At 39.0% G+C, this 23504-nt stretch overlaps 1 protein-coding gene across 1 annotated transcript in view; it reads left to right on the forward strand.

Moving 5' to 3' along the window:
- The window catches only part of LOC124100848 (uncharacterized), a 49760-nt gene that overhangs the window by 14741 nt on the left and 11515 nt on the right, over positions 1 to 23504 (forward strand). Inside the window, exon 3 of the mRNA XM_058583179.1 lies at positions 21996 to 22112. Within this exon, the coding sequence (XP_058439162.1) occupies positions 21996 to 22112 (117 nt within the window). The remainder of the gene's footprint in view (positions 1 to 21995; positions 22113 to 23504) is intronic.

Raw genomic sequence — 23504 nt, forward strand, 5'->3', positions numbered from 1 at the left:
TCAATTTGGACCACATGCAAAAAATTTCCAAATACAGATATAGTTTATAATTTTTTTGCTTTGAAATATGTTAAATTAATTGCCACTTTACATTTATCATTTAATCACCTTTTAAAACTTTCAACATTTTATGTTTATACAACTTTTCAAATAGGTAAGCATTTCTTTTCTTTTTTTTTTTTTTAAAGAGAGAGAATTTTTAATGTTTATTTTTTAGTTATCGGTAGACAACATCTTTGTATGTGGTGCTGAGGATCGAACCCGGGCCGCACGCATGCCAGGCGAGTGCGCTACCGCTTGAGCCACATCCCCAGCCCAAGTAAGCAATTCTTAGACATGGAAATACATCTTCTTTTTCTCTTCTATAATGTTTAATATACTGACATGTATTTGGTGAATAATCAAGATTTTAAATCTTGATTTTTTTTTCTTTACACAAGTCCATTTTTTCTAAAAACAAAATTAAATTATTGTCTTAAAATAATTACTACAAGTTTCTAGGAAATTGTTATTTAAAAGAGAAAAAATGCTTTTAAGGAAATAATCCTGCCAAATCAAATCTTATGGATATTTCAACCATTATGAAAAATGTTGCTTTCATTTTATGAAATTTTAATTACTGACCATTTTATAATGAGCAGTGACCCAGGACATTTTTGTCTTCTCAAAATAGAAATACAGCCTATTTTCATCTAAGTGACTGCAGTACTAAAACTGCCATGCTAAACAAGGTATTTCTTTGACTATTTTGTTTACATAATTTAGTTTATGGCTTTTAACAACATTTGGCTCACTAAATATCTACTTTAAAAATAAATTCTGCACAATATGTTGGAGTGTTGAAACTTTTTTGTAGTACTTGCAAAGTTTCTGGTCTAATTTCTATGTTTTTTTTTTTTTTTAAAATCATCTTTGAGTTGTTTTTTGGGCAAAGCAAAAGATAAAGGAACTGAGAAATGAAATTGACCAAATTATGCTGTGTCCATATACCACAGTGAGTTTTACCTTTATGTATGTCTATCAAGTACCAATTAAAAAAATAAATGAATAAGTAAAAGGAATACTGGAAGAGTAGGAAAAGGGGAAAGGGGGAGGGGAGGGGGGAGAAGGAGGGGAGGTAAAGAGGAAGTACTAGGGACTGAAGAGGAGCAAATCATATTTCATTCATGTGTGTCAAAATGTGTAACAATAATGCACTAACAAAAACATTTTGTAAAGTGTGAAAACATATATATGATTTATAAAATAGAAATACAATGTAAGATGAACTAAAGAAAACATTTGTTCTCTTTACTGAGCTTTATTTCATGGTATTAAAATATTCAAAATACAGTGGAAATGAAGTAATACTCTTAAACAACCAATATGTCAAAAGGAGAACCAAGAAAACAAAAAATTTGAGAATAACAAAAGGGGAAACACAAAGAAACTAAAACTAAAAGAATACAGTGGAAACAAGCTCAGAGGGGAATTTATAGCTGTGGCTGCCCACAGTGAAAAAGAACCATTATCTAAAGTCAGCTGTCTTACTTTATACCTTCTCTACTAGGAAAAAAAATGGAATAAACTAACCCCAACCCTAGCAGAAGTCAGGAAATTAATGAATATCAGAGTGAAGACAAATCAAATTTAGTAATCAAAAAAATAGAAAAACAAAACCAAAAGCTGATCCTTTGAATAAAAAAAGTGGAAAATCTTTATAAGCAGAGTATATATGAAACGTAAAAAAAAAGTCAACAAAACTTTGAAAACAAGAAGCTTTGAGTAACTTCACAAAAAGTAATTTGAGGAAAAAAAATACAAGAGTCCCAAGAACCAATAGATGAAGCAGATAATTTATGCTGTGTTTTCCCATACTTATAATATATCAAAGAAATATATCATTTCTAATATTTTATTGAAGATTCTGATAGATCATATTTTTTAATTCCAAAATGTCAAAAGACAGATAAAGAAAGGGAGGAAAATGGAGAATGCTAAGCTATTTAAATGTTTCACTTGCCACAAAACAATAGAGACAAAGGTTTATTTTAAGTTTTTACTCACTACAAGTACTTTCCTGTGTGGCTTGGTGAAAAAAGAAAAATTGTTAGTATGTATTTACATCCATTCTTATTTTGCTTTGGTTTTTGTTTTTGTTTGGCTATTTTTGTTTGTTTGTTTTCTGTTTTTGTTTTTGTTTTGATACTAGGTATTGAACCCAGGGGTTTTTGGCCACTGAGCCATGTCTGAAGCCCATTTTTTATTTTTTGTTTTGAGACAGAGTCCCAAGTTGTTTAGGGCCTGAGTTGCTGGGGCTGACTTTGAATTTGTGATCCTTCCTGCCTCAGCCTCCTGAGCTACTGGAATTACAGGCATGTGTCCCTGTACCCAGCTATCATTGTTAATTTTAACTGGGGCTAATCAAAATATTATCTCAGAGAGGTTACAAAGATTTGGGTAGAAAAATGTATTATTCAGATTTCAGAAATAGGAATATTAATTATTCATTCATTCATTCAAGTAGTACCTACAACATACACTGGAGTCTACTGGGGATAGGGGAGGTGAGAAGAAAAAGAAGAAAACTTATCCCTACTCTCAGGAAGTTATATTCAAGTCTGGAGGCAAAAAGATATACAAAGGAATTCGTTATTGCTAAAAAATTGAATATACAAAAGTATCTCTATGGAAACTAGCCTACTAAAGTAAAAATCTAAAAATCTGATGTCTGTAAAACCCTTGCCTCTGTACATATATACAACTTTAAAGTGATCCTTCATGATTTAATACATAGACATGGAAAATCACTAAATCTATGATTTAAAAAAAAATCTAGAATTCAAATCAGAAAATTTTAGAATTAATTTTATTGTAAAGGACTAAGACTTTATTGCCACCTTGTGGCTATGTTGATTATTGCATAAAATTGATTTTTACAGTCATACAGTGAAAACTCTAAAAACTCTTTGTGTTATTTTTATACTTCGTTTAATTTATATATGAAAAAATACACATGAACCCTGGTCTCAAAAACATGCAGACTTGCAGGGTAAACCAACATTAAACTAAAAATAGCACAGATAGCTACATCATTACAATTTTGCTTAGGACTGCGAAGAAGCGTGGTGTGCCTTAAGAACTGAACAGAGGGACAATCTAGGCTGGGGAAGCGGGAGAGTCAGGGGAGCCTTCTGGAGAAGTAAATACTGAAGCAGAGATGTGTAGGGTAAACTGGAGTTAGCTAAGCAAAGTGTATGGGTCGGGGAGAGAATTTTCCAGGCAAAAGAAAAAACATGTACAAAGATGAAACAGCACGTTCTAGAATCTTCATGTTGCTTGAACATGGGAATGAGAGTCTCGCTTTGTGGGGAAGGCAGATAATGATCATACCTTTATTTTAAAAGCCCTGAAAGTATTTAAGCAAAAGAATGACATGATCAGACTCAGTTTCTGAAAGCATGGAGTGGGGAAAAGGAATTGGAATGGTAGAAGATTCAGAATGGGAGTGAGGAGCTAGCTTAGGTAGCTCTACATAAGATAGTCTCTCTTAGATAATAATCCAAAAGTACATATACACGCTTATTTTCAAGAACTAAAGCATAACATAAAGTACAAAGAAAGCAATGTGAACATCATCCCAAATTTCATAACTGGAAATAGTCATCTTCAATAAGATAACATAAGATCTCTAAATACTCTAACTTGACTTTACTTAAATTACTTTTAAAATTTTATTTTCTACTAGGGAAAAAAATCACCTGAGAAAAATTATATCAACCACTGAAAAACAATGTAAATATTATTTATTTAAGAATCTAAGCCGTACTCGCCTGTAATCCTAGCAGCTCAGGAGGCTGAGGCAGGAGGATCTTGAATTCAAAGCCAGCCTCAGCAAAAGATAGGCACTAAGAAACTCGAGAGATCCTGTCTAAATAGAATACAAAAAAGGGCTGGGAATGTGGCTCAGTGGTTAAGTGCCCCTGATTAAAAAAAAAAAAGTCTTAAGTCATCTAAGGTTTTAGCATTTGATCTTCCTAAAATAGTCAATTTGACTCTGTCAGGTAGTAAAATAAATTCATCAAGCTAGTTAAGATACTCTTTGTATATTACACTTTTTTAATATTTATTTTTTGAAGTTGTAGTTGGACACAAAAACTTTATTTTATTTATTTATTTTTATGTGGTGCTGAGGATCGAACCCAGGGCCTTGCACATGCGAGGCAAGCTCTCTACTGCTGAGCCATAACCTCGACCCCTATTATACTTTTTTAGGACATGGAATACTGTTACATGTTTTCTTTTAAGGAGGAACTCTTTCTAGTAGACTGTGATCTTTCTCTTGAGGAGGAATACAAGTTTATGCTCATTTTTATCTCACCCAGTGACCAGGCAGTGTCTGTTACAGATTAAATAACCAACTGATAAAGAATGAAGGTGTGGTCAACATTTACAGTGAGTATATTATGTGCCAGGAATTGTTCTAAGTATTTCACATCAGTGTTTCTTGAAGCCTGGTCCTAGACCAGCAGTCAGAGCATCATCTGAAATTTGTCTTAAGTATAAATTTCCAATCAGAAATCCTCTTGCTCTCATCTGTTCCCTCATTCTTCCAGGTCAGTGTTGAAAAATGTTAATAATAACTGTTGAGTGAAAAGAGGAAATATATGAATGCACTATAAAATCCAATGAAGGGTTTATTGCCTTAAGATTTTCTTTCTGTGGTGTATAAGAGGCCAAGGCAGGTTTGAATAAACAAATTATGGTGCATTTTCTAGAAGGGATTCCACACACCGTAAATCATGATGAACAAGAATAGTTTCTGATGTGCAAATGTTTAAAATACAGTGACAAAAGAAGAAACTGCAGCAATAAACCCGGTATATTAGGACCCAGCCCAGCCCACACACTCCAGAGATCTGGGGCAAGGTCTGAGCCCTGCACACTGCTCTGTGACCTCCCAACTCAGCCAAGTGTGGTTGTAGAGATACAGGGGTGTGGTACTGTGTGCCCACCCTGCTGGCTGGGCTTCCAGTGGTGGCTCTCTGACTGCCTGTCCTTTAAAGCACTTAACCCTAGGTGAGGATCACTTTCCTTCATTTGTCTGGTTCAGAGTAGGGTCTGCAGGCCAGGAATGAATGGACAAATGAGTAGATGGTGGTGAGCAAATGAAATATCTAGAATTTGGTCACAAGGAGGATGCTAGTGACGTTGATCAGGCTGTGGGTGCAGCTAGCTATAGGGCAAGGACACTGAGAAGTTCAGAGACTGGCCCCTGAGAGAGTACTCATGGGGCTGGAGAGGACGTAGGATACACAGTTCTTAGGGCTTATACAATGTGTGGTGCAGAAGATTCGGCAGTCCTGCCTGAAGGTCAGAGGTCAGGGCTCACCAGGCTGGGTACCTAGAAGCATGAACTTCACTGACCTGCAGTGTTAGCTTTCTATAATTCTAACAAACACCAGAAATGATCAAATTATATGGATTAAAGATCTCTTCTACCTGTCAGGTGTGGATATTTTGGTCCATGATCAGTTGACTCCATCACTTTGGCCCTGAAGTATGGAAGTCGATCATGGTAGGCAGCACATGGTAGAGAGGATCTGCCCACCTCATGGCAGGTACAGGAAAGAGGTAAAGAGAGAGAAATGGGGACTCCATAATCCCCTTGAAGAGCACACCATCTATGACTGGAGACCTTCCACAAGCCCCAGATCTTAAAGGTTTCACCATCTCAACACTGCCATAAGATCAGACTGCAAATCAGTGACCCTTCTGCCTGCACTCCCTGCTCAACTTCCAGCTAAAGAACTTGAGATGGCTTTTAAAAAACTTGTAAAAAAAAGACAAAAGTTAGAAACTGTGCAATGTGAACAAAACAGAAGGTTACAGTGTGCTGCAGTCCGGCTGCAGCAAAATAACCGGGGGGTGGGGGGTGAGGAACAACTTGTGTAGATTGATACAGCAGGAGTAGGAGCCATTTATTGCAGGACAGGAGCAGTATTGATACATTCCACACAGCGTATCTAATTAGCATAAACTAGATACATCAGTCAATCAATAAGGAATCTCCACACTTAATGGCTCACTTTTGTTACTTCTCAAACCACTCCCTCTGGCATTTTGCCAGGCACCATCCAGACTTGTTTACGAACTCTAACATTCCCCTGGCAAAAAGCCAGGTGTTATTTTGACTTGTTTACAGACTCTAACATTTTTTGTTTCTTTTTGTTACAATAATACTTCAGGAGAATGTGCCCTTTTTATGTTTTTTTTTTTTTTTTTTTTGGCCATAGAACTGTAGAGAAGGGGCATGGAAGGAAATTAAAAAAAAAAAAAAAATTATCCAAGACATTTCAAATCAGAATTAAGGTGGTCTGCTACATCATGTTCAAAGGAAGATGTGTTCAAAGGCAAACACTAACCACAATTTTGTTCACAAAGCTCAATATTAAACGAGTCCTATGTAAGAAACTCCTTTAGAAAATATATCCCTGCATGGACTTTAAAAGCTGGTCTTACAGTTTTTTTTGAAAAATAGATAACTAAAAATGTTTTGTCCAGCAGAGCTAGACAATAGGCTGGCTTTTTCATCATACTAACAATTTTCATCTTTTCTCCAGTCACATTTCTGCTAACTACTACATGGGGCCATGTGATGATTCTTTGGACCCCATGCACAGTTTGTATTGTTGGGGATCCAGATTGGGGTCATGGAACACAGGGTGTTGGACATGCACTATGCCAACTTTCTTGCTTCTGTACATCTTCAAACATGTTTGAAGAACATTGTCGAAGATGTCCACATCCTTCAGCCCCAGCCATGAATGGAAATTTCCACCCACTTGGACAAGATGTACTGTTAGAGTCGGGCAAACGTCGGAGGAAAGTACCACCAAGAGACTGTCTCATGCAAAAGCAAAGGGGTTTATTGGACCAGCATGCTGGGGCTCAGAGCTCTCCTGAGAGAAGCTGGAGCCCTGAGCACAGCTTAAGCAGAGTTTTTATGCAGTGTTTAAACAGGGAAGTTCATATGGCAGTTAGGGTGCGAGGGTGGGATTGTTACAAAATAACCATTACAGAATAATCATGCGTTTTGTCAGGGGGTGTTGGGTCAGGGTACATTTTGACATAAGTAACTGTTTTTAACATAAGTTTCGGGTTCCAGGAAAACAGCTTAATCTTACAGAAAAGCAAAACTTAACAGGAGAGCAAAACTTAAATTTAACCTTTACAGTACAAGAAATGCCAAATATATAGTTTCTCCAAAAGCCAATTTTTTCAGTAAAAGGAAAAATTGTTGTCCCTGGTAACGTTCCCACCATAAATAATCTTTCAATCACACTATCTAAAGATGACTAGGGAATGTTTCTTGGCCCCAAACTCTATTTGCTCAACACTGTTGCAGGAGTTCCATGGTAATCACCAGGTCAACTTCACAAAAGGAATACAAAGATTTGTTATGAAATGGGAGGATCCCACTTTGAGGGCCAGAATAATTGAAAATTCTAAAGATACAGGCAAAAACTTCATTTCACCTTTAGGGTACTTACTGCTGTAATCTCTCATCAGTTCCACTAGTTTGTTCTTATCAGGGTTGGTGTCAGAATTAAAAAGTAGTACCACCACTTTGGAGCGTTGACTTGGGGTGGGACAAGTGTTCCCAAAATTTCACAGAAACCTCACAAACATGTTGAAACATCCAGATGATGGCATCAGTATATGACATTTTCATCTTTGGGCTCTTTGTGTTTGTTCTTGGATCCAGGTAATGGAAAGTAAAAAGCTGCTTCAGGGAACTGGAAAGGAAATATATCGATCTAGACTTCTAGCAGCACAATTTATAATAGCTAAATTGTGGAACCAAACCAGATGCCCTTCAGTAGATGAATACACAGAGAAACTTTTATATATATACACAATGGAATATTACTCAGAACTAAAAGAGAATAAAATAATAGCATTTACAAATAAATGGTTGGAGTAGGAGAATATAATTCTAAGTGAAGTAAGCCAATCCAAAAATATCAAAGGCCAAATGCTTTCTTTGATATGAGGATGCTGATTCATAATGATGATAGCAGGGCATGGGAGGAATGGAAGAACTTTAGATAGGGCAAAGGGAAAGGAGGGGAATGGAGAGGGCATGGGGGTACAAATGATGGTGGAATGAGTTAGACATCATTACCCTAAGTACATATATGAAGACATGAATGGTGTGAAAATACTTTTTGTACAACCAGAGACTTGAAAAATGGTGCTCTCTACGTCTAATATGAAATGAATTGCATTCTGCCATCACATATAACAAATTAAAATAAATAAATATTTTAATAGAAAAGTGAATAAATAAACAAGGGGAGGACATCCACCTTGTTTTCATGAAATTAAGAAATAAAGCCCACAGCAGCCATGGCATTGGAATTTGGCGAGCATGCCAGTGGCTTTCTCCACAAGGAGGTGGTCCGATTCATTAATAATGAAGCTCTCCTGAACAGTGGTGGCCCAGAGTTCTACATGGCCTTTCGCTCTTGTCCTGGAACAAGGTAGAGGAGCGGCTTTGCACTGTGGTGGTGGACTCTCAGGTGCCTCGAGACCTCAAGAGGGAATGCACCTGAAGTGCCCTTGCCCTGGGCGTGCGAGCGGTGGCCAGGCAGTGGGAGCAGCAGGGGCGTCGTGCCTGTCTGCTGCAGGACCAACTGGAGGAGGGTGAGGCGGCTTGCTGGGCTTTGGCCTCTGAGCTGCAGTGGCTGTATGAGGACCGTGATGATGCTACTACTCAGCTGCACTTCACTCAGGTTGTCTTGCAACAGGCAATGGGTGAGCGTGAAGTGCTACGTGAGAGACTACCTCAGGCTGAGAGGTCAGCCTTCACAGATCCATTGCCCCCAAAGGTTGTACCTGTTATGGGAGCCCAACAGCATGGTGCTGTGGCATGGTCCCTGGAAGGAGAGGAACAGGCAGAGGTGGTAGCGCCTGGAACACAGGGCATACCACATTTGGAGGCCCAGATGCCAGCCCCAGCACCTTTGCTTTATGTGCCAGGACACCCAAGTCCTTGGCTCCAGGCAATGCAACCCCATGTGAAAATGTCTGTGCCCCATTCAGTGCCAATCCCAGTGGGATTCCCATACTCAACATCTCTACAAGCCCCTGTAGTAATGGAATCAGAATCAGCAGGAACAACAGCCACAGCAGTGGCAGCAGTTGCACCCCAGGTGCCTCCTCTAGTGAGCTATCCACCTGGCTTGTGGGCTCCAGTGGGGTGCCAGGAGGGAATGTGCCGCAGTCTGGCTGGGCACAGTCAGGAGCCACTTGTCAAAAGAAACTAACTTTATTTTTAGAACCACACACGCCAAACAAAACAGCCTCTCAGGAAAAACCCTCAGAGCCTCAACAGCCACCACCGGCTTTCCATAAGCCTCTCTCTCCCACACAAGCTTCTCTCCACCTCCCACAATCCTCCTGCTCTTGAGGCCGATTGGCTGGGTCACGTGGGCGGAGCCAAAAAAGTCCCCCAATGAGCACCTCCGTGGTCTGAAAGGGCAGGGAAACAGCCCAATGAGCATCACCGCAGAGGAGCCAATCAGCTAGATGTTGCTGGGGCCGAGGAGCCAATCAGCTAGATGTTGCTGGGGCCGCTGTGAGCCAATCATCAGCCGGCAGCTGGAAGTTTGCTGGCAGCTGGAAGTTTGCTGGGGCCCCTTCGGCTGTGGCTCTCAACATCTCCCCCTCTCTGTTTAAACAACAAGCATGTGGCTTAGGGACCGTGTCTGTTAGGCAGTCCAATTCAACATATGGTCCTTACCCGTCATCGGATGAACTGACCTCTAGGCGTCAGCCTCCTGTCTTAGGTTGGTACCTCTGCAATTGGATCATAGCCGTCACTGACTACCGGTCCAGCATGCAGCTATACTTGTGGATAGGCCTTTGCACCAGTGGGGGGGTGAGGTTCTTTGCCTCACCTCTGTTGGCCCCCAAATTTTAGACCATCACTAGTAGAGGAGGATGCAAAATGCCATGACATTAAGCCAATTGAGGGCTCCTTTGAAAAATTGTACCACCGGTGACATCATCAGCAAAAATACCCCAATACTACCACAAGTCGCTGCACCAACAGATAGTTCACAATGCATACAGGTGAGCTCACAATGTGTCCAGGCAAGTTCTGCAAGCAGTTCAGTGATGGCTATTGTAGAAGCTGTAGATTGGTTTTATCTTTGACTTCACCAGCACTGGGATGAAGATAGGAATTCTGGCAATAATGGCTAAAGAAAAAATTATGTAACATTCCAGAAGGCACTAAAAGAAAACAATTTTCTAAACAATTTACATTGTCTTCACCGGCACTGGGATGAAGATAGGAATTCTGGCAATAATGGCTAAAGAAAAAATTACGTAACATTACAGAAGGCACTAAAAGAAAACAATTTTCTAAACAATTTACATTGTCTTCACCGGCACTGGGATGAAGATAGGAATTCTGGCAATAATGGCTAAAGAAAAAATTATGTAACATTACAGAAGGCACTAAAAGAAAACAATTTTCTTAACAATTTACATTATCTTTAAGAGAATTATTAAATATAATGAAAAGGAAAGGTGAAAGTAAACAAACAGATCTGTTAACCTTCTTTTTTGTTTACATATTAAAACAATCCTCAACAGTTGTTTACCCAATTTAAATTAAACCATATAAATCACGTGAAAAAAAATATTTGGATCCATTTTATCATGAGCGCTCATCTTATATGATATATGGACATACATACATTCAAACATATAACACAAAACACAAGTGTGCACACATAATACATACAACACATAACATTATAGTGAAGGCCTTATAACTTTTTACAGGTGAAATCTCCATTGCAATGTTTAAAAACTCTATAGTCAAAAAATAGAACTGATCAGCAAAACATTAACCTAGGTCTGTATGAGCTCAAAAAACAAAATAGAACTTCATGATATGGCAAAGGGCAATAATAAAATAGATATTGAAAAAAGCATCCTGGTTCTGTTGCAGATGTAAGAATAGCCAAACTGGAGTTTTGGATATCAGTTGTTATGGATTTGAGCCAAATCATCTTCTTTTTGGTCTGTAGAAATCGCTTTAGTTAATCTTTCTGGAATCCAAATCGGCTGCTGTTCTCCCTGTGGAAACACATAAACAGACCCCCGACTCCAGACAATCACTGGGTCAGGACCTTGGTTAATCTTTCTGGAATCCAAATCGGCTGCTGTTCTCCCTGTGGAAACACATAAACAGACCCCCGACTCCAGACAATCACTGGGTCAGGACCTTGGTTAATCTCTCTGGAATCCAAATCGGCTGCTGTTCTCCCTGTGGAAACACACAAACAGACCCCCGACTCCAGACAATCACTGGGTCAGGACCTTGGTTAATCTCTCTGGAATCCAAATCGGCTGCTGTTCTCCCTGTGGAAACACACAAACAGACCCCCGACTCCAGACAATTACTGGGTCAGGACCTTTCCATTGTCCTGTTAGAATATCCTTCCAAAGTACCTTGGGCTTATGTACATTTTTTGGACACATATGCCTTTCCGCAGCACTAAGTCCTGATGAATCCAAATTTAAAAAGTTTAGAGTAAAAAGGGTTATTTTAAGTTTATCTTTGGGGAATATATACCCCTTCCCAATTCCTTCTTTTTGCTTTAATAAGTACATTTTAATAGTTTGATGAGCTCTTTCAACTATGCCTTGTCCCTGTGGATTGTATGGGATTCCTGTTATATGAGTAATGCCAAATGTTGAGCAAAATTGTTTAAAAGAGGTAGAAGTATAACCAGGGGCATTATCTGTTTTTAACTGTTTTGGAACACCCACAGTGGCAAAATTTTGTAAGCAATGAGCTATAACATCTTTAGTTTTTTCTCCGGCATGAAGGGAGCCCATCAAAAATCCAGAAGAAGTATCAACTGTAACATGCAAATATTTTAATTTTCCAAATTCTGGCAAGTGTGTGACGTCCATCTGCCAAATATGGTTAGGTATCAATCCTCTAGGATTGACTCCAAGATTAACTTGTGGTAAAAAGGTCACACAATTTTGACATTGTTTTATTATTTGTCTAGCTTGTTCCTTAGTTATTTTAAAACGCTTTTGTAAAGTATTAGCATTGACATGGAACTTTTAATGAAAATTTATAGCTTCTTCTAGTGTAGAGAAAATAAGTATGTCATGTGTAGTTTTATCTGCTAAATCATTGCCCAAACTAAGGGCTCCAGGCAATCCTGTATGTGCCCTGATATGTCCTATAAAGAATGGATCTTTTCTGTCCCAGATTAGACTTTGTATAGTGGAAAGCAAAGAGAAAACAGTAGAAGAAGGGGAAATCCTACCAGCATCTTCAAGAGATACTATAGCATTAACTACATACTGACTATCAGAAAATAAATTAAATACAGAATCTTTAAACATCACAAAAGCTTGTAAAACTGCATTAAGCTCTACCTTTTGAGCTGATTGTTTGGGTACTAAAAATGTAAAAGTTTGATCAGGGGTAACTACTGCTGCTGTACCATTATTTGACCCATCAGTGAATATATTTGGAGCATTCATGATAGGTGTTTTTCTTGTCATTTTTGGAAAAATTACAGGATGCAATGACCAAAAAGACAATAAAGGATTAGATGGTAAGTGGTTATCAAATGAAACATTAGATTTGCACATGATTATTGCCCAAGTATTTAACTCATTAGCTAACTCATCAATTGGATTCATAGTATATGGAGTAATAATTTTATTGGGAGAAATTCCAAACACTCCCTTTGCTGCTTTTATTCCTTTGAGTATTAATTGTCCTACAGCCTCAGGATACCTAGTAAGAATAGTGTTAGGAGAATAAGATAAATGTATCCATAATAATGGACCTTCTTGCCAAAATACTCCTGTAGGAATATTTTTTGTTGGTAGTACAATAAATAATAAAGGCAAACTTATATCAATTCTATCCAAATGCATATTTTCCATATATGTTTCAATGATTTTTAATGCCTTTCTTGCTTCAGGCGTTAACATTCGGGGTGAATTTGGATCTGATGGACCTTTTAGGCTATCAAATAAAGGTCCCAACTCTCCTGTTGGTATACCTAAATAAGGCCTTATCCAATTTATGTCTCCTAATAACTTTTGAAAGTCATTAAGTGATTTGAGTTGATCTACTCGTATTTGAATTTTTGGTGGACGGACCATGGTTGAGGATAATAGAACTCCTAAATAATTAATTGGAAAATTTAATTGTACTTTATCTATTGCTATCTCTAGATAATAATTTTTTAATGAGTTTGTAAGTGTGGCATAACATTCTAGCAATGTGTTTTTATCTTTGTGTGCTAATAATACATCATCCATATAGTGAGATATTTGTAGTTCAGGATTTTGATTTCTAAGTGGCTGGATTACTTTGTTAACATAAATTTGACACATAGTTGGGCTGTTAGCCATCCCTTGAGGGAGTACTTTCCATTCATATCTCTGATCAGGACCTTCATGATTCAGTGCAGGGATAGTAAATGCAAAACGTGGACTATCCTCAGGATGAATTGGAATTGAAAAAAAACAATCTTTAATATCTATAACTAAAACATACCAGGTTTTTGGCAAAGCAGACAACTGAGGAATCCCTGATTGAGCAGGTCCCATAATAACCATCTCATTATTAATGGCTCTTAAATCTTGCAATAATCTCCATTTACCAGATTTCTTTTTGATGACAAAAATGGGAGTATTATGGGGAGATACAGAAGGTTGTATATGTCCTTCTGCTAATTGTTGTTTGACCAGGTCATGGGCTGCTTGTATCTTTTCTTTAGTCAGGGGCCACTGAGGAACCCATACTGGTCTTTCTGATTTCCAAGTAATTTTTATTGTCTCAGTGGCCCTTTCTGAAAATCCAACCCATGTCTGTCTGTTCCTTGATCTATTTGTATTGGTGCTGCTATACCTTGTTCTTGTTTTTCTAATCTTTTTCCTTTCCTAAAACCTTGTCTAGTCATAATAGTGGGTGCATTTTGGTTGATGTTATTTGTTAATGTCAAACCTAATTGATCTAGGACATCTCGTCCCCATAAATTTATAGGAAGATGATCCAATACATATGGATGTATAGTTCCTTCACGTCCTTCAGGATCCTTCCAATCTAATACCATTGCACTTCTATGGGGATTAGTCGCCACTCCTAGGCCTCGAAGCGTTTGAGTGGCTTGTTGTAATGGCCAATGTTTTGGCCATTCTTGACGAGAGATGATGCTAAGGTCTGCACCTGTATCCAGTAGCCGATTAAATTCATGTCCTTGAATATTTAGTTTTAGCATGGGGCGAGAATCTAAATTTAAAGAAAGCATAGCCCAATCTACACCTGTGGAGCCTAATCCCTTGGAACCTCTTTTTACAGTAAGACTGGAAAATTTATCATGTAGGCTGGGTATTATTAGTAACTGTGCTATTCTATCTCCTGGTGAAATTACTGATATACCCTTTGGAGAACTGGCTATAATTTTTATTTCACCTTCATAATCGGGATCAATTACCCCAGGACTTATCATAAGTCCTTTTAGAGTAGAAGAGCTGTGTCCCAATAATAAGCCTACTGTTCCTTTGGGAAGAGGTCCTTTCACCCCTGTGGGAATGATTTGAACTCCCATCTCTGGAGTTAGTACTGCTCTGGCGGAGGCGCAGATGTCCAACCCTGCGCTCCCTCTGGTTTGTCTGATGAGGGATCTGATGGACAATGTGTCCTGGGCACTACCCTGATGGGGTTGCTGGGTTCCTCCAGTGCTCCGTATATTTGTGGTTTTGGGCCCCGGAGCATTGGGCCCCCCTGTCCATTTTTTGGCAATGGAGCCCGATGCCTTTCTCCACGATATCGTGGATAAACACCTGGTCCTTGTTCGTTTTTTGATAATGGAGTACCCTCTATGGTGGTTTGAGAACGGCATTCATTAGCCCAATGTCTCCGTCTACGGCATCGTGGGCAAATACCTGGTATTCTACTCCTTTGATACCTAGTTTTGTTAAACCCTCCTCCAATGGGGCAATTCCTTTTAAAATGTCCTGTTTGTTCACAATTGTAGCATGTTCTTGGCCTGGCATCTAAAGCCTGTTTTACTGCAGCTGCCACAATTTGCCCTTGTTCATTAATGTCTCTGGCATCTAAAGCCTGTTTTACTGCAGCTGCCACGACTTGCTCTTGTTCATTAATGTCTCTACATAATTTAATATATGTGTTTAAATCTTCATGTTTCCATGGTCTAATGATATCTCTGCACCAACGATTCGCTTGCTCATAAGCCAGGTGTTTTAGTAATGGCATTGCTTGTTCTGTATTCCCAAAAACTCTGGTAGCTGTTTGAATAAGCCTATCTACAAATTCAGCATAAGGTTCATTAGCTCCTTGTATTACCTTAGATAATTGACCTTGTAAACCTCCATGTCCTTGTAAAGTCTTCCATGCCTTAATTGCATCTGCAGCAATTTGTGCGTATACGCCAGGATCGTATGCAATTTGTTGCTGCTGATCCTCATAAGGTCCCTTTCCTAACAACATATCTAGATTTCTCTGAGGATAACCAGCTGCTGCATTTCGCCTAGCCGTCTCCTTGCAAAATTCCTCATTGGCAACCTTCCATAACAGGTATTGTCCTCCGTTTAGCACAGCTTTACACATATTAGCCCAATCTGCTGGCGTCATGTTCAAGTTGTTAATGGATTCGACCATGCTTACAGTGAAGGGTGCTTGAGGACCATAGGTTGTTACAGCCTCTTTTAGCTGCTTCACTGTTTTGAAATTTAAAACTTGGTAAAATCGCTGCCGTCCTGCCTCAAATACAGGGCATGTTAATATTTGAGATCTTGTCTCAGGATCCCAACTATCAACTGCGGGGGTTGGGGGCCTCCCAGCATATGGAGGTGGCGCTGTTGGTTGGACACTTACGCCCTCTGGTGATAGAAAGGTGTTAGTAGCAGTCTCCTGTAGAGGTGGTGCTGTTGGTTGGACACTTACGCCCTCTGGTGATAGAAAGGTGTTAGTAGCAGTCTCCTGTTGTAACTTTCCCCCGATGGCTTTTTCTGTTTTACACTTTCTTTCTCTGTCTGACTAGCTTGAGAGGCCTTCTCTTTTACTTGAATCTTTTCCTCTGTCTGACTAACTTGAGAGACCTTCTCTTTTACTTGAATCATTATGTCTTCTCCTTTCTCTACCATTGTCTGAACTGAAGGCTTTGGACTAAGCAAACAAGATATGAACGTCCACAATGGCAATGTGCCATCTGGCAGAGTCCCTGGGCTTTTCTTTTCTATTCTTTTTAAATCTTCACCATGATGGTTCCATTGTGATATATTTAACAACTCCTCCTTAAAAAGCCATGGGCTACATTTTTGTATTGTATCAACGTATGCCCTGATTGTTCTTGATTTTACTGAGATGCCTCCTTCCTCTAACAATTTACTTAACACTCTTTCAGTTTGTTTTTTACTAATTTCTGATCCCGTATTTCTACTATAATACAACCCAACAAGATGACGCCAAACAAAACCGAGACAGAATGAAATAAAAAGGGAACAACAAAAAGTCATTATAGCCTTTCTATCCTCCTGACATGGGCATCCGTCCTTTCTCCCTATCTGTTCCTCAGACGTAAATAGTTTTTCCTCAGATGTGAGCGGTTTTTCTTCCGTCTCACTCATCTCCAGGGACAGGCAACTTAAAACAAAAGTGAAGCAAAATAAAAGAGGAATCTTAAAATGGCTACCCATCCTCTCGCCATGCCCTCAGGGGCGAGCAGTTTCACTTACCCTCAGTCGCTCCCCGTGCGAGCCACCAAATGCCGCAGTCTGGCTGGGCACAATCAGGAGCCACTTGTCATAAGAAACTAACTTTATTTTTAGAACCACACACGCCAAACAAAACAGCCTCTCAGGAAAAACCCTCAGAGCCTCAACTGCACCACCGGCTTTCCACAAGCCTCTCTCTCCCACCCAAGCTTCTCTCCACCTCCCACAATCCTCCTGCTCTTGAGGCCGATTGGCTGGGTCACGTGGGCGGAGCCAAAAAAGTCCCCCAATGAGCAGCTCCGTGGTCTGAAAGGGCAGGGAAGCAGCCCAATGAGCATCACCGCAGAGGAGCCAATCAGCTAGATGTTGCTGGGGCCGAGGAGCCAATCAGCTAGATGTTGCTGGGGCCGCTGTGAGCCAATCATCAGCCGGCAGCTGGAAGTTTGCTGGCAGCTGGAAGTTTGCTGGGGCCCCTTCGGCTGTGGCTCTCAACAGGAATGGCTCTTCAATGTGTCCAGAGTTACCTGTGTGTCCAGAGTTCCCAGAGTTGCCTTGTCCTGAGTTGCCTGAGTTGCTGGGGCCAGGATGAATATCCTGAGAACCTTCCATGCAGATGCAACCTGGGAGATAGAAAAAGCCCCAAGCAAAAAGAAGGTCCTGAAGGTCCACAGGGAATGACTTCCCTGAGGGAAAGCATAAGCCAAAGCCAAAAAGAGGGTCAGGAGAGACCCCAAGGGAAAGACCCCATGTGGGAGAGCATTAGCCTTTGCCTGGTGTTTTTAATTAAAAAACAAGAATGTCCTTGGGATTTTAATAGGAATTGCATTAAATCTTTGTAAAAGTTTTGGTAGTATGGCCATTTTTGGCTATATTATTTCTGCCTATCCAAGAGCATGAGGAATCTTTCCATCTTCTAAGATCTTTTTCAATTTTTTTTCTTAGTGTTCTATAGTTTTCATTGTAGAGGTCTTGAACCTCTTTTTTTAGATTGATTCCCAAGTGTTCTATTTATTTGAGGCTAGAGTCAATGCGGAGGTTTTCCTACTTTCTCTTGCTGTGGATTCATCGCTTATATATAGAAATGCATTTGATTCATGGGTATTGATTTTATATCCTAATTTGCTGAATGTATTTATTGGTTCTAGAAGCTTTCTGGAGGAATTTTTTGGATCTTCTAAATATAGAACTATGTCCTCAGCAAAGGGTGATAATTTGAGTTCTTATTCTATGCAAATCACTTTAATTTCATTCATCTGTCTGATTACTCTGAGTAGAGTTTCAAAGAGGGCATCCCTGTCTTGTTTCTGTCCTTAGAGGGAATGCTTTCTGCTTTTCTCATTTAGTAATAATGTTGGCCTTGGGTTTAGCATAGATAGCTTTTACAATGTGAAGGCATTGCATACATTGTTTGTATAGACCTCACCATGTTCATATTCAACCATGAGTTTTTGTGGTATGAGATGACAGGATAGGATGAGAAGCAAAAGAATGGATTCCACAGCAGGAGTCATGGAAGAGGAAGATTAATTCAAATGATTGAATTAAATCCTACTAAATAGAAAATAGTTTCGTTTTCAAATTTAAAATAAGGGGGATGTGATCTTAAAATTTCTCCTTCCTGAAAATTTCCTCAACTCTTAAAAGATAATACTTTGTATACATTTTCATTCTGAATCAAAAAGACATTTTAATTTTCTCTATCTACAAATGTTTGGAGGTTCAGAAAGATTGAGACATGTGTAGGTTTACAATTACAAACCAGAAATGGAATCTTCTTTGATTCTCAAAACTATAGCTATGCATCCTTTTCATCCCATGATTTTTTGATCAATGAAATAATTTTGGGAGTAAATCCTTTTTTTCTAATTTAACTTATTTTCATAAACAAGAAATATTAATATATGGGTCTAGGTTTCAGTTTTTGAAGCAATACACAAACTATTCAACAACACACTTGGACATGAAAATACACTTACTAAGATAATAGTAGCAGCTCAGAATGTGGCATGTGCTCACAATGAAAGTTCCATGTTGACCAGTCACCATGGTAATGTGGGATGCACATCTTACCTTCCATTTCCACTCAGTTGGTGTGGTGAGTGAGTTGGTGTCAGTTAAAGTTGGAGAAGAGTAGGGAGGTTTTGAGTTCCTGGTTGGCCATGGGAAATCTAAACTGCTGTGGGGAAGATATGTTGTCAGTGATATTTTTAAGTCTGTTTCTTCAAAGGGCAGTTAATGTTTACTGAATATATTTTCCCATCTTCAACACTGAATCTTCTCTCCTGAGATTTAAGTATTTGGTGATATTGTTTTATCATTCAATTCATATATTTGCTTGTTCTATTGACCTGGTTACTGAAAATGTTTTTCTAAATTTAGAAAAATGAACCATTCCTAATGCCAATAACATGTGTGCCCTTAAAGTGAATTACAGGAGGAGGACACCCACCTTGCTTTCATGAGATGAAGAAATAAAGTGAGAGATAGTATATGGATGCTAAGTAAGGCAATATATATACCATGAAAGGGCAATTAGAAACCAAACCCATCTCAATGTATATGAACATCTAAAAATAATGTTAGAGAAGTCTAAATCAAGACTTTTGTAAAAGAAAAGAGGACTGAAATTTCAGGAAACGTTTCCAATTGGTTGATAACTACAGGATCCCAGGTGTTTGGGGGCTACTGGGAAGAAGGCAAAAAGGACAGTGCCTTGAGGTCAGTGGAGTGGATGTCTGATAATGGAGGAAATGAGGGCCTCAGTGGTTTCAGGAAGGATCCATTGGTTGAGGTTCACAGGTTATAGTTAGTGGTGGTTCCATCTAGGCAGATAAGTCTCTGGCCCCTGGCCATGCAGGGTCTAGGAAGAGGCTTGGAAAGCCAGGAGCAGGAATATGCCTGATCAGAGCTGGTGCATCTGGAGAAATGACATTTCAACCAGGCCTTGTCTGACTGCTCAGATGATGGCTCAGAATATTAGCCTGCAGACATGGGGCAGGCCAGCTTCTGACATGGAAACATCAAACCATCAGCCCAGAGTATCTGTTTCCCTGATTAATCCCCACTAACAGGCCATCCAGGAGGGAAGAGCTCAAGGAAACTTCATTCTTGGCACAGCCATCAAGTGGCAGTTGGTTTAGAATGTCCCAAGTTTTGAAACAGTTGGTGAGCCCCAGAGAACTCTGATGATTTAGATGGTCAACTGCTCATCAGGAAGGCTCACTGGGAGACAGCTGGCAGTGAGAAGACCCTGGGGGAGGATGGCTCCAAGTGTGGACTCTACCCTTTGTAAAGGTTGGGCTAGCGTCGGAGGAAGAGACCACCAAGAGACTGTCTCATGCAACAGCAAAGGGTTTATTGGGGGTCCAGCATACTGGGGCTCAGAGCTCACTTGAATAGAGCAGAGAGCTCCGGGAACAGCTTAAGCAGAGCTTATATACATTCCTTGGAGAGGGCAGGGACTTCACATACAGCATAGCCAATCATTGCATGGTTTCTGGGAGGGGTTGTTTTCCTAGAGCAACCAGATGATCAGGGGAGATTTCAACATACATTTAGTGGGCATTTCCGGGAGTTGTTTTCAACTTCTACATGAGTTTCAGGTTCCAGGAAAACAGAACTTAATTCTTACATTCTTAACCTTTTCACCTTGACCTTCAGATAGGTTTCATTTACATGAAATCATCATTTTTAAGTCAGTAATTGTAATGAAGAGACAGGAGCCCGGGGTTATAACTTGAACATTTCTCATGGTGTCTGCTACTGAAACCTCATGCCAAAGAGGCCTGAAGGAAGGAGTATTTGAAAAGAACTGAGAAGAGTTCTGGTTTCCTGGTTCTAGGATATCCACTAGAGGACTCAAGTGCTCAGGGATTTCTGGTCCCAGGTAAATAGCTACATTCCTGTCCCACATCCACCGCTCATCATTCTTGTGAATCTGAGCAAGTCACATAAAATCTCCAAATTACAAACACCTAAACTCTAAATTGTGGTGGACAGACTCTGCTCCACCCATCCCTTTAGGCTGATATGGAGTCATAGGAGGTCACAGATATTCTCCATGAGCTTTACAAATATCCATCTGTAAAGAATGAGGAATAGACTTTCTTCACCCATTGCTCTGGAGGATGACCTCTGTTTGACACCTCTCTGTTCAAACACTGTCAACGATTGAGCTTATTTTTCCACACATTTAATGAAGTGTCCTATTTAATGATATGACACATTAGCACCCTTATGAAGCACCAGTCCTCTTAAGAATGCATGGATGTGATCATTGTCAGCCTTATACCATTACATGGATCAGATGCCACACTTTTTGCAAACAATTGAGAAGGGGTTTATTTAACTGCACAGGTATTTAATTTTTGAGGTAGGATTTGAACAAAAGCCACATAACCACAGCCTCTGCTTATGGTCACTGTTTTCTCTGCCTTTCTATGATTCTGCCTCAGTAATTCTTTTTGACCACACAATATTGTGTTGGGTTGTAGACCTCACACATTGCATTGTTATCCTAAAGCTCAATCTGACTCAGGTGCCTTGCTGCCCCAATGGTGAAAAATAAACTCAGTAGTGTGAAATCTAAGAACATTCACATCCCTCCTTCAAAATTTATTAAACATAGATTTTGTTATTTTTAAAATTTTTTATTAGTTATTCATGGACCTTTATTTATTTATTTATTTAAATGTGGTGCTGGGAACCAAACCCCATGCCTCAGACTTGCAAGGCAAGCACTCTCCAAATGAGCCACATCTCGAGACCCAGATTTTATTATTTTTAACTCTGTTAACAGACTGCAAAAATACATCAGAACTTTTTTTCTAATATTCAATTGTAACATTGTCTCCCCTGCTCTGCTAACTAATACTCTAGTCTCACCTTCTATGATCAATTTTTCAGTTTCCACGAAAGAGTGATATTATGCAGCATTTATCTTTGTGTCCCAGACCTATTTCTGATAACATAATTATCACCTCTTGTTGTTGAAAATGACAGAACAAAAACATACAAGAAATATTTAAGTTTCTGGGCATGCTATTAGTGTATAAATACATACTTGAATTCAAAGCTCAAATTATACCCCCAGATATTTACAATGATCACTTATCAATTAAAACTGGTTGAAGTGTTATTTGAATTACTATTGATGACCCTATGTTTTCTTGCTAGCACATTGTCAACAGCTAACTCTGTTTTATCACATTTCGCAGGGTGTTGCCTCCCATGTTGGAAGAAACCCCCAAATGCAGAAGACTCACACAGGCCTTGGTTCAGAGGAGGCCTCTGGCCACGAAACAGTGCTGTGCCAAATGAAAATTCCAATGAAGGTACTGTGGAAATCCTGTCATTGTGTCCATTCTGCAATAATGATTCTAGTTGATTCAGAGTTCCAATTCTTCTTTTATTTAACATGTACTAATTTACGTGCTTTGAGTCATTCAGCAGTGCTATAGCTCCAGAAGTAAAGATCTAGTTACCTTTTAATTCTGTGCACTTGATTATTTCAACTGTTGGTGGACATCTGGGTTGATCATACAATGTATTTATGGTGAATGCTACAAACATTGAAGTGATTGTATCACTATAGTATGCTGACTTGTAGTTCTATAGAATAAGCAGGGAGGAATGTAATATCTGAGTCCTATGAGTTCCACTCTTGGGCTTGTCAGGAATCTGCACATTGCTTTCTAGAGTTGTCATAATAATTTACAGACTCACCAACATTGTGTCAGTGTACCTTCTTTCTCCCATCCTTCCTGGTATTTCTATGCTTATCCAGTTTCCCCAGCACCATTTGTTTAAACCATAATGTCCTCTCTAACATATATTTTGGTGCTGTTGTCCAGTATCAGGTGGATGTAAGTATCAGGTGGGTTGTCTCTGTGTGGTATATTCAATTCAAGAAACTTCATATCTATTTTCAGTTGAATAAGATACTGTTTTTGCTACTCATCTCTGTAGTAAAATATGAGATTGGTTATTGTGCTGGCTTTCACCTTACTTTTTCTTGCTCAGAATTGCATTGCCAAATAATAATAATAATAATTATTATAATTATTATTATATAATAATAAATATAATAATTGATATAATATAATATTATAATAATAATTATTATTACCATTATCATCATCATCATCATCTCAAATGAATTTCAGGGTTGGTTTTTCAATACTGTAAGGAATATCATTTGTAGTTTGAAGGGGATTGTATTGAATTCATTGAACCTGGATATTGCTGTTGATATTATGGCCACTTTGACAATATTAATTCTGCCTATCCAAGAACACAGAACTTTTTTTGCCCCTTCTGAGGTCTTCTTCCATTTCTTTTGCAGTGTTCTATAGTTTTTGTTGTAGAGACCTTACATCCTATTTGGTAGATTTATCCCCAGGGGCTTTTTTACATTATTATAAAAGAAATTATTTTCTTGAATTCTAAATCAGTGCCATCAATGTTGGAGTGTAGTGACAATATTGATTTATTTGTGTTGATCTTTTATCCTGCTACATTGCTAAATTTATTACTTCTAGAATTCTTCTGGTGAAAATTTTTGGGCCTTCTAAATATAGAATCATGCCACCAGGTAATGTGGACAATTTGAATTTTTCTTATGGTATCCTATTAATTTCCTACTTTTGCCTGATTGTTCTGACAGTAAAAATATATTGAATAAAATTGGCAAAAGTAGACATTCTTTTCTTGTTCTTGATATTTGA

This window comes from Marmota monax, unplaced genomic scaffold (assembly GCF_021218885.2).
Source record: "Marmota monax isolate L192 unplaced genomic scaffold, Marmota_monax_Labrador192_F-V1.1 WCK01_AAM20220418_F8-fsc00185, whole genome shotgun sequence".
Taxonomy (NCBI): Eukaryota; Metazoa; Chordata; class Mammalia; order Rodentia; family Sciuridae; genus Marmota; species Marmota monax.